At 56.9% G+C, this 11,385-nt stretch overlaps 2 protein-coding genes across 5 annotated transcripts; both read left to right on the top strand.

Annotated features, from left to right (window-relative positions):
- Nucleotides 1–473: 473 nt before the first annotated feature.
- On the top strand, nt 474–2,439 carry CIAO2B (cytosolic iron-sulfur assembly component 2B). Its single transcript, XM_065899265.1, has 5 exons — nt 474–635; nt 799–878; nt 1,179–1,304; nt 1,763–1,808; nt 2,222–2,439. Exons 1-5 carry the CDS (start codon nt 494–496, stop codon nt 2,317–2,319), a joined length of 492 nt encoding a protein of 163 aa, XP_065755337.1. The 5' UTR covers nt 474–493; the 3' UTR covers nt 2,320–2,439.
- A 5,156-nt stretch (nt 2,440–7,595) lies between these two features.
- Nucleotides 7,596–10,837, top strand: RRAD (RRAD, Ras related glycolysis inhibitor and calcium channel regulator). 4 transcript variants are annotated; one of them, XM_065898672.1, is made up of 5 exons: nt 7,596–7,713; nt 7,931–8,315; nt 8,980–9,053; nt 9,180–9,384; nt 10,188–10,837. In XM_065898672.1, exons 2-5 carry the CDS (start codon nt 7,946–7,948, stop codon nt 10,463–10,465), a joined length of 927 nt encoding a protein of 308 aa, XP_065754744.1. In that variant the 5' UTR covers nt 7,596–7,713; nt 7,931–7,945; the 3' UTR covers nt 10,466–10,837. The 4 variants fall into 4 exon arrangements, with proteins under 4 accessions (XP_065754744.1, XP_065754745.1, XP_065754746.1 ...); XM_065898673.1 differs by having other exon boundaries at nt 7,597–7,705; XM_065898674.1 differs by having other exon boundaries at nt 7,603–7,651.
- Nucleotides 10,838–11,385: the final 548 nt, after the last annotated feature.

Raw genomic sequence — 11,385 nt, 5'->3', positions numbered from 1 at the left:
AAGAACGTCTTCAGGGCCGCACGCTGGGAACCGGGAGAGCACTCCCAGGCCCAAGGTGCAGCGGGGGCTGCAGGTGCGTCACTGGGAAGTTCCGAAACGCAGTGAACCGTGCCAGGACAGAGGCAACTCTGGGCGCCCGCCCAGCCTAAGGGGCAGGCCTCTCGGAGGAAGTGATGCCTGACGGTACGCCTGGCTCAATCTCAAGACGGGTCTTTAGTGCCCCAGCCTTGGCCTGCGCCGCCAGGAACCCTCCCGGTTCGCACACCGTGGTCCCTTTTCTGTGTCTTTGTTGGAGCGCTCGGCATTTTCTCGGATCCGCGTAGAGAGCGCGCGGAGGCAGCCGCCCCACCCAGACCGCAGGCGGCATACCAGCAGGGCCGGGTGTCCCTCGCGTTACCCCGTCGCCACGCCACGCCACGCCCCCTTCCCGTTCCCCGGAAATGCACCATAGGAGCGGAAGCGCCCGCCTGCAGTTGCCGGCAGCAGTTCCGCGATGGTGGGCGGCGGCGGGATGGGGGGCGGCCTCCTCGAGAACGCTAACCCCCTCATCTACGAGCGCTCTGGGGAGCGGCCAGTGACCGCGGGCGAGGAGGACGAGCAGGTTCCAGACAGCATCGACGCGCGCGAGATCTTCGATATCCGCCGCTGCCGGGCGCGGGCGGGTTCGCGGGGGCCTGGGAGGTGGTGGGATGAAGTGATGTCCAGTAGTCGGTGGAGCTGTAGTAGGGCCGGGCAATCCCGGGGGGGGGTGGTTCTGAGTGGGCAGAGGCGCAGAGTCCCCTTTCCTTCACTTGCCACATCTGATTCGCTCCATCAATGACCCGGAGCATCCACTGACGCTGGAAGAATTGAACGTAGTAGAGCAAGTCCGGGTTCAGGTGAGTCACTCGCAGCGTCCAGGGGAGCGACTTGTTCGGGAGAGTCAGAAGGGCTCAGCTGTGCACCAGGGGCCTGGCGTTCTCTCAGCTCACGGACTCCTCAGGGGATCTTTGGAATGGTGTGTGTGTGTGTGTGTGTGTGTGTGTGTGTGTGTGTGTGCCCATTTTATGGATGAAGAGACTGAGACGCATACTGATTAGATGACTTCCCTGAAGCAACAAACTAAGAAGAGGGTCAATGGGCTGGACAGGCCATGATTCCTAACATCCCACCTCCTAACATCCCACCTCTCCAACCAGGTGAGCGACCCCGAAAGCACAGTGGCCGTGGCCTTCACACCCACCATTCCGCACTGCAGTATGGCCACACTTATTGGCCTGTCCATCAAAGTCAAGCTTCTGCGATCCCTTCCCCAGCGTTTCAAGGTAAGGTGGAACTGAGCCCTGGGGGTGGGGCAGGCATGAGTGTCTGCTACTGAGGAGGACATGGAGAGCATGAACTTGAACATCAGAGTGAGATCTGGAAGGATCCCAGCTAGCAGAGATGAAACTGGGAGGAGGCTTTCCAGTTGGATGGGACAAGAATAAAGACCCAAGCTGGAAAGTGCAGAAAAGTAGTGAGGAGTGTGGCAGGAAGGGCAGTAGGGAGCTGTAGGTAAGTTTGGAGCAGGGATGGGGCGCAGGTGGGCCTTTAAGTCAGTAGCAGTTGGCCAGTCCTTTGGGTAGAGATGGAATGGCTGTGAGTGGGTTTGGGGTGTAATGGAAGGGCCGGAGTCCAGAGGCATGATTAGGAAGAAGGATCAAATGGAGGTGGTGAGTGGGGAGAGGGGAAAAGGGGGTAGCCAGGTGTGTGAGTGCTCAGGCCCCACCTATCTCCCTCCCAGCTGGACGTGCACATTACACCAGGGACCCATGCCTCGGAGCATGCAGGTAAGTATGGGCTGGTGTTGAGGCATTAGCCCGGAGTCTCCCCGCTTGCCATGGTGGTCTGTAGGGCAAGATTAGGGGGATGGTTGGGGGTTTGGCACTAGGTGGGTGACTCCCCAGTGGAGGTGGCAGCCTAGACCTAAGCTGGCCTGACTTGAGTGTCCTGTGTTTACCATGTTCTCCCACTCCTGCCCTCTCCCTCTCCTAAGTACACAGGACCAGGGTTGTCAGGCTTTATAGTATAGGAAGCAGACATGAGTGGCCAGGTGGGAAGGGGTCACAAGAAGGTGGGGTAGGTGTGGGCTCAGGTGGTTGGGGTAGCCTGACCAAGGTTTGGGATCCTGGGAAGGCGGCGACAGGAGGGCTTTGTTGGTGGGGGTATAAATATATTTCACCACTCTCTTCTTTCCACCCAGTGAACAAGCAGCTTGCGGATAAAGAGCGGGTGGCAGCCGCCCTAGAGAACACCCACCTGCTGGAGGTTGTGAACCAGTGCCTATCAGCCCGCTCCTGAGCCTGAATTTTTGCTCCCAGCCCCACGCAGGGCTCATGGCCTTGTTTTCTTGAACCACTGACAATAAGAAACTAACATTTTGCATTTTGTAATAAACCCTTAATTTATATTCATTTCCCAGCATGCCTGAGAGTCTTTCATCTCAGTGGGGGTCACTCCGGGTTTGGGGTAGGGTTGGTAGTGAGTGCCTATACAGGCTGGGTCAATGAGGTTTGGTTCATTTTTTAAATTTCTGCCAATGGTTTGATTGGGAAAAGTTGCAAGTATGCCAAAAAATTGAAAGAATATTGTAGTGAACACTTTTGTATACCCACCACCTAGATTTAACAGTTGTTAACATGTTGCAGCTTTGGTTCTATTTATGTGTGTGTAGAATATAAATATACTTGAAAGTAAGCTGCAGACACATGACCCTTCACTTCTCGGTACTTCATCCTGTGTCTCCTAAGAATAAGCCTGTAACCACAGTACTGTTATTTGGCCCCTAAATGAACAATTCTCTGACACTAATATCTAATATCCAGGCATGTATGAATTTCTCCCAAAATGTCATTCATAGTTGTTTTTTAAGTCAGGCTCCAGTCAAGTTTCGTGTATTGCATTTGGTTGTCATCTCTCTTTAGCCTCTTCTAGAACTGCCTCCCTGCCTCCCTACCTTTTAATCTTTCTTGACACTGACTATTTTGAAAAGCCCAGGTGAGTTGTCCTGGAGAAGTCCCACAGTCTGATTTGTTGTTTTGTCTGCTGTGTTTCCTATAAACTAGAAGTTGGTTGAGTTCAGGTTTGAGTTGACTAGTGAGAACCTTGCCCAGGAGTGTTGTATGTATCCTTAGCATCCATCAGTAGCTGTGTGATACCAGCTTGTCCCCACTGTTGGTGATGATCAGTTTGGTCCCCTGGTCAGGGCAGTGCCAGCAGATCTCTCTGCTGAAAGCCATCTGAAGCACTGTCTCCACCAGCAGCCTGGGAAACGTGTGGCACCCCAGGTGCTCAGGTATGGGGCCTCTGCCTCGCTGAGCACAGTTGGTCACCAGGATAGACCGTGGGGCTTAGACTTCGGATCAGCCAGTCAGGAGTCCTAATGTCACAATCCCCTGCCTGCATTTCCTTCTCTGAGGAAAAATGCGGATATTAAGAAGACTTGCCCACCTGGTGGGCAGAGGCCTCAGCAGGGACCCTGGCCGCTTGGCAAATCTGTTCTTGGGGGCCTCCTGACAACATTGGACCTGTCCTGAGAGTGGGCATTGGCCGAAGGTTTTATATATACTATCCAGTCAGTCAGTCCTCAAGCCAGCCCTGTGTGGCAGTTGCTGTTCTTTATCATCTCTGTTTTGCAGATGAGGAAAGAAGAATCTAGAATAAGTAACTGACTCCCCAAGACCTCGAGTTAGGGAGTAGAGGAACCTCAGCTGGTCTGTAACCTCAGGTACTGCTCAGCTGGCAGGGGGTGCTGTTGCCTAGCTAGAGGGGCCTACGCCCACCTCCAACCCCCACTTGCAGGCGGGAGTAGCTTCGCCACCTAGTGACCAAGATCTGGCTGCTCAGAGGGGTTAAGCCATCGACCCACGTCACCCAGTTTCTTCATGTGTCATGTGGGGAGACACAATAGCTTAGGACTGCTCAGGAGATTTAAAATGGATCTGGGACCATTTCAGGTGATCTTCCAGGCAGAGTACCTCCCACTCAGTGCTCCAGAGAGGCAGGAGGCCACCCAGGGCCCCGCAGGCCCCAGGGAGCCTCCCCAACCACCAATACCCAGCTGTAGGCTTTATGACGTGTGTACTTCTGCACTGACAGCCCGCTGTGTCTAGGTGTCTGTGGTGTCTGTGTTCACCTGGGAGTGGGAGGTCACGGGGAGGCAGGTGTCACTGAGTCATTCAGCTGGCTCTCCTGGCAGCCAGGCCACGGTGGACGAGGATCATCAAGCTGCTCGTATCCAGCTGGCATATCAGATTGTCCCCTTGTCAGTCTTGACTCATCTGTGCGTGGCCCACGGCTGCCTGCAGGGACACCATTTGTGAATCCTGGGCTAGTGCCCAGGGAACTTTCTGGAATCCCAGCTGCTGTCTGAGAACATGGGGGTTCCCAGTCTCCACACACCCCAAACATGAGTAAGGAAGTTTTAGGTCCCTGAAGCCCTCCACCAGGGGTGTGTGGCTGTGCTGTTTCTGGCCTGTGACTTCTCAAGCCTCGGTTACCATGTCTACAAAATGGGAACAACAAATCATAGCTGAGTGAGACGGACCCAGAGATTAGATGACATGTACGAACAGGCCCAGCTATGTCCATTTTTGCTCATCATCATTCCCAAAGCACAAGGGCCTGGCACACAGTAGTAGGTACTTAGTACAGGTCAGTGGAATGAATGAATTGAGACTTAGAACGGAAGAACTGGGGTGTGGGAGCTGTGGTGTAAGGAGGGCCGGGAATACTGAAATCAGCCAAGTTGCCTTTGCAGCATTTTGCTACCCAAGGGAAGGGGAAGGGCATGGGGTCCCACAGAGAAAAGGTGGGTATGGGGGAGAGGGGAGAGGTATCTGCATCTGCCCCTCTCCTGGGCAGACCACCATTCTGGAGAGAATGGAGCAGAAGCAGGAAAGAAGAAGCAGGAGAGGGCCCAGGGATTCACTCAACCTGTCCTGTCCAACTAAGGGTGATAATAAAAGTGTTCATATCAAGATATTACTATAGGCCAGACATGTGCCAACCACCTTACCTCTGCATATTGTGTTATTTATATCTTATAACAAACCCCATGAAGACATTATCCCTGTTCTACACAAGCGGGAACTGAGGCTCACCCAAGCTAAATGGGCAGAGGTGAAACAGCTAGTAAGGTGCAGAGCTGGGATTTGAAGGCTGGGCTATCCTAGGGGTATTCAAGCCTCAGTTTGCTCCTTCTGGGCAGCCAAGCTCAGCCCAGAGAACTGAGAGGACCAGGAGGTGGGAATGGGGGTGTTTCAAGGTCATGTCCTGGCATGGTTCCCCGGGCCCCTGGCCATACCAATACTTGTGATGGGTCTGGCCTGTTGCAGAATGCTTGGGCCCTGAGTGGCCCAATGTGGATGCAGTTCCCTTGGCAATGAGGAAACATTGCTGAGGTCAAGAGCTTAGATTATCAGAGGGGAAACCCAGCCCTAATTCCTTGCATGGCTCCCTGCTTGGAAGGACCACAGCTACCCCCCACACCCACCCTCTGTTGGACATCCAGGGGCTCTTGTCAGCAGCAAGGTCATGTGTAAGGTGGTTAGGAGGGGCCATAAGCAGCCCAGCAGCGTTCCTGATGGGAAGTAGTTTGCTGGCTCTTAAGACTTTTGTTCCTTTTGTTTTGCTTTGTTGTTTTTTAATTTTTTGGCCATGCCACACGGCATGTGGGATCTTAGTTCCCCAGTTGGGGATCGAACCCATGCCCCCTGCACAGGAAGCGCAAGGTCTTAACCACTGGACTGCCAGGGAAGTCCCAAGACTTTCGTTCTTTCACAGAAGACTTAACCCATGACTCCCTCTTCCCTCTGGATCTCATCCAGGAAGCTAGAGCCAACATGGGATTGCCCAGGCCTCCAAGACCCCCCAGGCCATGTGAAGAACACAAATAGATAGGCCTCAGTCCAGGCCTTGTCTAACTTTGAGGACCTCAAGTACCAGACGGGCCTGCATGAACCCTCTTAAGCAGGCCCTCCTCATTCCAAGGCCCTCTCAGATGTTGCCAAGGAAACTGATGCAGCCGTCAGACAGACCTGACCCTGGTCTCCATGACAACCTACAGCAGCCCACTAGGATCCATCCCTCCGTGATGTCACCTGAGCCCTGAATGGGTGCCCCCACCCCCACCACACTCATCACAATCATACGTCACTCTAATAGCGAGTCCCTGTCACAAAGTACCTCACAGCGTGCCTGTTCCCAGTCTCCACACACCCCAAACATGAGTAAGGCAGTTTATAGCTGGCCACCCTGAGGCTGGGAGGGAGGCAAGACCCAGGAGCCTGGAGGCAGATTCAGGACTAGAGCCCAAGCCTCCCCATTACATCTCCTCCCCTCTGTGCCCCAGCACCCTCCCTGGGTTGAGGAGGGGCTGATCTCTGGGTAGTGGTAGCACCAAGTGGTGGCTAAACCCCTACCCCGCTGACCCCATCCCTACTCTACAACTATGCCCCTTCTGAATGGGAGTCTGAACCTCCAGGCCCTGTGTGTGCCCTGAACTGCAGGCGCAGTCTGAGACTAAAGGGAAGGAAGGAGACATTGCAGACTCTTAGAGTGGCTGGAGCTGGACCTGACCCTGGTCTAGTCTCACCCCTATCCGCTCCTGCTGGCATCTGACACCTGTCTGCCAGGATTTCCCCAACTTTGGGCAACCTCCAGGCCAGGAGCAGAATGACCAGGGCCAGGTATTTTTAGCAGAGTTACAGGCAGCTGCCTGGAGGGCGCTGAGGGGGAGGTGGTGCTGACTTCATCCTTTTCCTTCTCTGGGCCTGTATTCCCTCCCCAAGGTTCAAGCTGCCCCTCTACCTGCACCACACTGCCAGCGGGCCTCCCTTCCTTGCCCCCTCCCCCAAACAGCTCTCCAAGGGCCCCCAGGGGCTCAGGTGTCACTAACCCTCATCCTGAAGGGCAGGCTCATCAGGTGGAATCTTCAACTGCCAAGGGCAGGGATGAGAGTGGGGAAGGACCTGGTGCTGAGGCTAGAAGCCTGGATTTAGGGCCCCTAAATTCTAGCTCAGATACCAGCGGGTGGGGAATGGGTGACATGGGCAGTGAAGGGTGAAGTCTGTCCGACCTGTAACTGGTCTGCTTGCTTGGGTGACAGGCCAGGACTGGGAGAGAGGGAAAGGAGAAATCACTTTTAAAGGGCCAGACCTCAATTCTTCCCTAGTGGGGACTTGGCGCACTCGGCTGGTCGGGGCTTTCCCCCTGGCCCCCACCCGTGGTGGCACCCTCCACCTCCATCGCCCTCCTCCGCACCATTCACGTGCTCCCTTTTCCCTCCTTACCTGCCCCCCTCCCCCGCTCGCCCCCCCCCCCCGCCACACACACACACACACACACACACACACACACACACACACACTCAGACCGGGCTGTTGTCTGCCCCTGCCCCGCCCTGGCGGGTGAGGCGGGGGCTGGGTGGGTGTGAGGTTCTAGGAGGAGGGCGGGGAATTCCCCTCGGGAGAGGGGGACGGACACGTCAGCCCCCGGACAGCGCAGCCCTGGGCGAGCGCGGGGGTGGCGGCGGGGGCGGGCAGAGGCTTAAATAGGCGGCTCTGGAGCCCGGACCCAGTGCGGACCGAGAAGGCAGCGGCTGCGACAGCGTCGAGTGTCCGAGCCTGGGTCTGCGAGTGGACTGTATCCGAGCCCGGGACCTAACTAGTCCTGACCGCGTCCGTGTGTGACTGGGTAAGTGTCCTGGCAGAGCGGGGTGGGGGTGGTCTCACCGTCTAGGATGAACGAGTCAGGACGATGGGTCACAAGTCAGGGTGCAAGGACCTTCTGCGGCATGTCCTGGGCCCCGAGCATCTTTCTTGACCCGTGGTCGGGCAGGCGCGTCCCGGGTCCAGCTTCCCACTCCATCTCCACCGCGGCTCACGCGGCCATCTGGATTCCCGTTCCCCAGACGGCGTCCGACGCGATGACTCTGAACGGCGGCGGCAGCGGAGCGGGCGGGAGCCGCGGTGGGGGCCGCGAGCGCGAGCGCCGTCGGGGCAGCACACCCTGGGGTCCGGCGCCCCCGCTGCACCGCCGGAGCATGCCTGTGGACGAGCGCGACCTGCAGGCGGCGCTGGCTCCGGGAGCTCTGACAACGGCTGAGGCTGGGACTGGGGCCCAGGGTCCGAGGCTGGACTGGCCCGAGGGCTCCTCCGACTCGCTCAGCTCAGGAGGCAGCGATTCAGACGAGAGCATTTACAAGGTGCTGCTGCTGGGGGCGCCTGGCGTCGGCAAGAGTGCTCTGGCGCGCATCTTCGGCGGTATAGAGGACGGGCCTGAAGCAGAGGCCGCAGGTGAGGGGCTGGGAGGGACTGTTCAAGGGAGGGGCGAGCACAGGGTTAGGACTGGGAGCTACAGGACTGGGGACCAGGATTAAAAGCAGCAGATAACAACGGGATTCTGAAGACACTTTGAGAATCTGCCTCTACCTACCCCTTTCACAGATGGGGAAACTAAGGGAGAAGGTACCCCAGCCCTTAGTAGGGAAAGAAGTGCTTAGAGTAGTAGAAGGGCATACGATTAATTACTCTGTAGTCTGGGGACAGGATATCCCTCCCTGCCAGGATGGGCAAGAACCCAGCCAGAGGGAGTTTCTAGGAGAGGAGTCCCAGGTAACCAAGGTCCCCAGGGGATGTCTGTTCTAACTTAGGCCACTGTGGTCAGAACCACCCTGGGTCTCAGGCTACAGGAGGGCAGGGAGCACAGGAGTGGCTACCCAGGACATTGCTAGCTTGGGGAAGGGGTGCCTAGGTGGAGGCCAGGCACACCGTGCCCTCCAACCCCCCATTTCTCAGCCCTGTCACTTCTGTTGCTACATAGCAGCCATCAGTGGAGGAGAAGGTTAGGAGGGCTCTGGGGAGGAGTTGAAGGGTGTGGCCAGAACAGGAAACCTGGTGTATTGGAGGAGGGTGGCTCTTGGCAGCCAGCAGGTAACCTGACTACTGGTCTCCTGCCTAGGGCACACGTATGATCGCTCCATCATGGTGGATGGAGAAGAGGCAGCGCTCATGGTCTATGACATTTGGGAGCAGGTAAGATGCAGGCTGAGACCAGGACAGGGTGGGAGGGGTGAGCTGGGGGTAGGGACCTGCTGGGAGTGACAGCCTTGTAGCTGGGGCGTGAGGACTATTGGGTAAATATGTGTCTGTGTTCCCTAGGATGGGGGCCGCTGGCTACCTGGCCACTGCATGGCCATGGGAGATGCATATGTCATTGTGTATTCAGTGACGGACAAGGACAGCTTTGAGAAGGCCTCAGAGCTTCGGGTCCAGCTGCGGAGGGCGCGGCAGACAGACGACGTGCCCATCATCCTAGTGGGCAACAAGAGCGACCTGGTGCGCTCTCGTGAGGTCTCCTTGGATGGTGAGCAGGGAGTGGGTCAGAAAGGGAGGGAGATCCTGGCTGGGCTGTGGTCCACTCAGTCTTGACTCAGCTCGAGTCCCTGGGGATCATCAGTGGCTAAAAATGTTTAGGAAGAAAACTCAGGGAGATGGGGGAGAGCTTCTGCCCTCCCACAGGACTCCCAAAGACCTGAGTGCTGGGGAAAGGACCAAATGAGCTAGGGGAGGTGAAGGCTGCTGGACGCTGGGCTGGGCCACCTCAGAGCCCTCCTTTTCTGTCTTCTTTGTCCCTGGCCTGGCATATGAGGGGTGAGGAGAGTGCAGGGAATCAGGCCAGGAGTTCAGAGCCTGGATTCCAGGCCAGGGCCAGTCTCAGCGTAGTCTTGCCCTTGGGGAGCAGCCCCCTCTTGGACTCCGCATCATCCTCTGTGGCCCCCAGACCTGAGCCCCGCAGAGGAACCAACCGTGACTTGGTGATGTCCCCCCTATTCTCCCCATCATTCATCATGATATAACATCAAGCCATAAAACACTAAGCTGTTGTTGACTACTACAGCACTTCCATTTAAATATCAAACTTCAAATTATTTCAATAAATGAGTCTCCTTTTGTGGGCCTCTGTGAGCTCCTTAAACGTGGGCACGCTCTGCCAGTTGGGTGACCCAGTGATGCCTGGGCCCCTCTGTACAGGAGCTGGTGTCTTTGTGTTTCTGGGGAAGACCCAGGGATGTGGTAGCTGCCATGGGGTGGCCAGGGTTTGAGTGGGCTGCTCACCCCCGCCCCACCCTTTGTTTATTGACTTGTGCCTGTCCGCGCCCACGCCAGAGGGCCGGGCCTGTGCCGTGGTCTTCGACTGCAAGTTTATTGAGACGTCGGCTGCGCTGCACCACAATGTCCAGGCGCTGTTTGAGGGTGTCGTGCGCCAGATACGCCTGCGCAGGGACAGCAAAGAGGCCAACGCACGTCGGCAAGCGGGTACTCGGCGGCGAGAGAGCCTTGGCAAGAAGGCGAAGCGCTTCCTGGGCCGCATCGTCGCTCGAAACAGCCGCAATATGGCCTTGCGTGCCAAGTCCAAGTCCTGCCACGACCTCTCCGTGCTCTAGGTCCTGGGGCACTCACCGTGTTGTGCAGACAGATGGGCAGACTGGTGGGCTGGCCCAGCCAACTGCCCGAGGTGCCCCAGGGCTGGCTCAGACTCTGGGTATCCCCCACCTCATGGTCATGGACAGAGAGACAGTGCTGCCCAAGGAGGTGGCTCCCAGTGGCCGTCAAGGGCTGGGCCCACAGAGATGCCTGTGCAGGCCCCTGTGCATCCACGCAGCAGCCTGAGCCCAGCCTGTGGAGCAGGCCTATGAGTGGGGAGAGGACTCTGCCTTTCTCTGCACCCGTGGTGTGCATGCCCTGGAGGGAGGCTGTTCAGTGCCGTGGCTATTTGTTTACATGCAGATTTTTGTAATAAAGACTATTTCCTGATAGGTCAGGGCTGTTGACTCTGTGTTTCCTTTGATTGGGGGCTGCAGGAGCAGGAAGGTTTCCTGAAGTTGAGGAACATACGAGGCTGGTTCCTGAAGCCGCCCCACCCTAGTGTGTGGCCTTGACTATTCTAATGTTTGGGCCCAGATATAGCCAGCTGGGTCAGAGGGGCAGGTGTGGGTGGGGACCTGGCTGGGGAGTCTAAGCAGCAGGAAGAGACATGAATCCCAGCCAGCCCGTTATCCAGATTCTTCTGAGCTGGAGCCTGGCATTGCCTAGCTGATAAAAGGCTCAGTTACCCCACTATATGTAAGGGAAATGGAGGCTGCCCAAGGGACCATGTCCTGCCCCAGGTGTCATAGCCAAACAAGAACCCTGGGTCCGGCTCCTGGGCGGGTGTCTCTGCCCTGCTCCCCACTGAGGGACTGGAAATCTGCTGAGGTGGAGTGGCTGTGGAAGACTTCTGAGACTCCCTGGCTGGAGAAGGAGGCCGCTGGTTTGTTAAGGCTGGGATGAGGAAGGCGCACTCAGGCAGACTTGAGTCCACATG

Source organism: Phocoena phocoena, chromosome 20 (assembly GCF_963924675.1).
Source record: "Phocoena phocoena chromosome 20, mPhoPho1.1, whole genome shotgun sequence".
In the NCBI taxonomy this organism is placed as follows: Eukaryota; Metazoa; Chordata; class Mammalia; order Artiodactyla; family Phocoenidae; genus Phocoena; species Phocoena phocoena.
The sequence above is the reverse complement of the archived record's forward strand: the minus strand, read 5'-3'. Positions and strand labels throughout refer to the sequence as shown.

Coding starts and splice junctions, on each gene's coding strand:
- CIAO2B (XM_065899265.1), top strand. CDS start 494: ATGGTGGGCGGCGGCGGGATGGGGGGCGGCCTCCTCGAGAACGCTAAC. Junction 636..798: donor CGACGCGCGCGAGATCTTCG/ATATCCGCCGCT, acceptor TTCACTTGCCAC/ATCTGATTCGCTCCATCAAT. Junction 879..1,178: donor TAGAGCAAGTCCGGGTTCAG/GTGAGTCACTCG, acceptor CTCTCCAACCAG/GTGAGCGACCCCGAAAGCAC.
- RRAD (XM_065898672.1), top strand. CDS start 7,946: ATGACTCTGAACGGCGGCGGCAGCGGAGCGGGCGGGAGCCGCGGTGGG. Junction 8,316..8,979: donor GCCTGAAGCAGAGGCCGCAG/GTGAGGGGCTGG, acceptor TCTCCTGCCTAG/GGCACACGTATGATCGCTCC. Junction 9,385..10,187: donor TCGTGAGGTCTCCTTGGATG/GTGAGCAGGGAG, acceptor CGCCCACGCCAG/AGGGCCGGGCCTGTGCCGTG.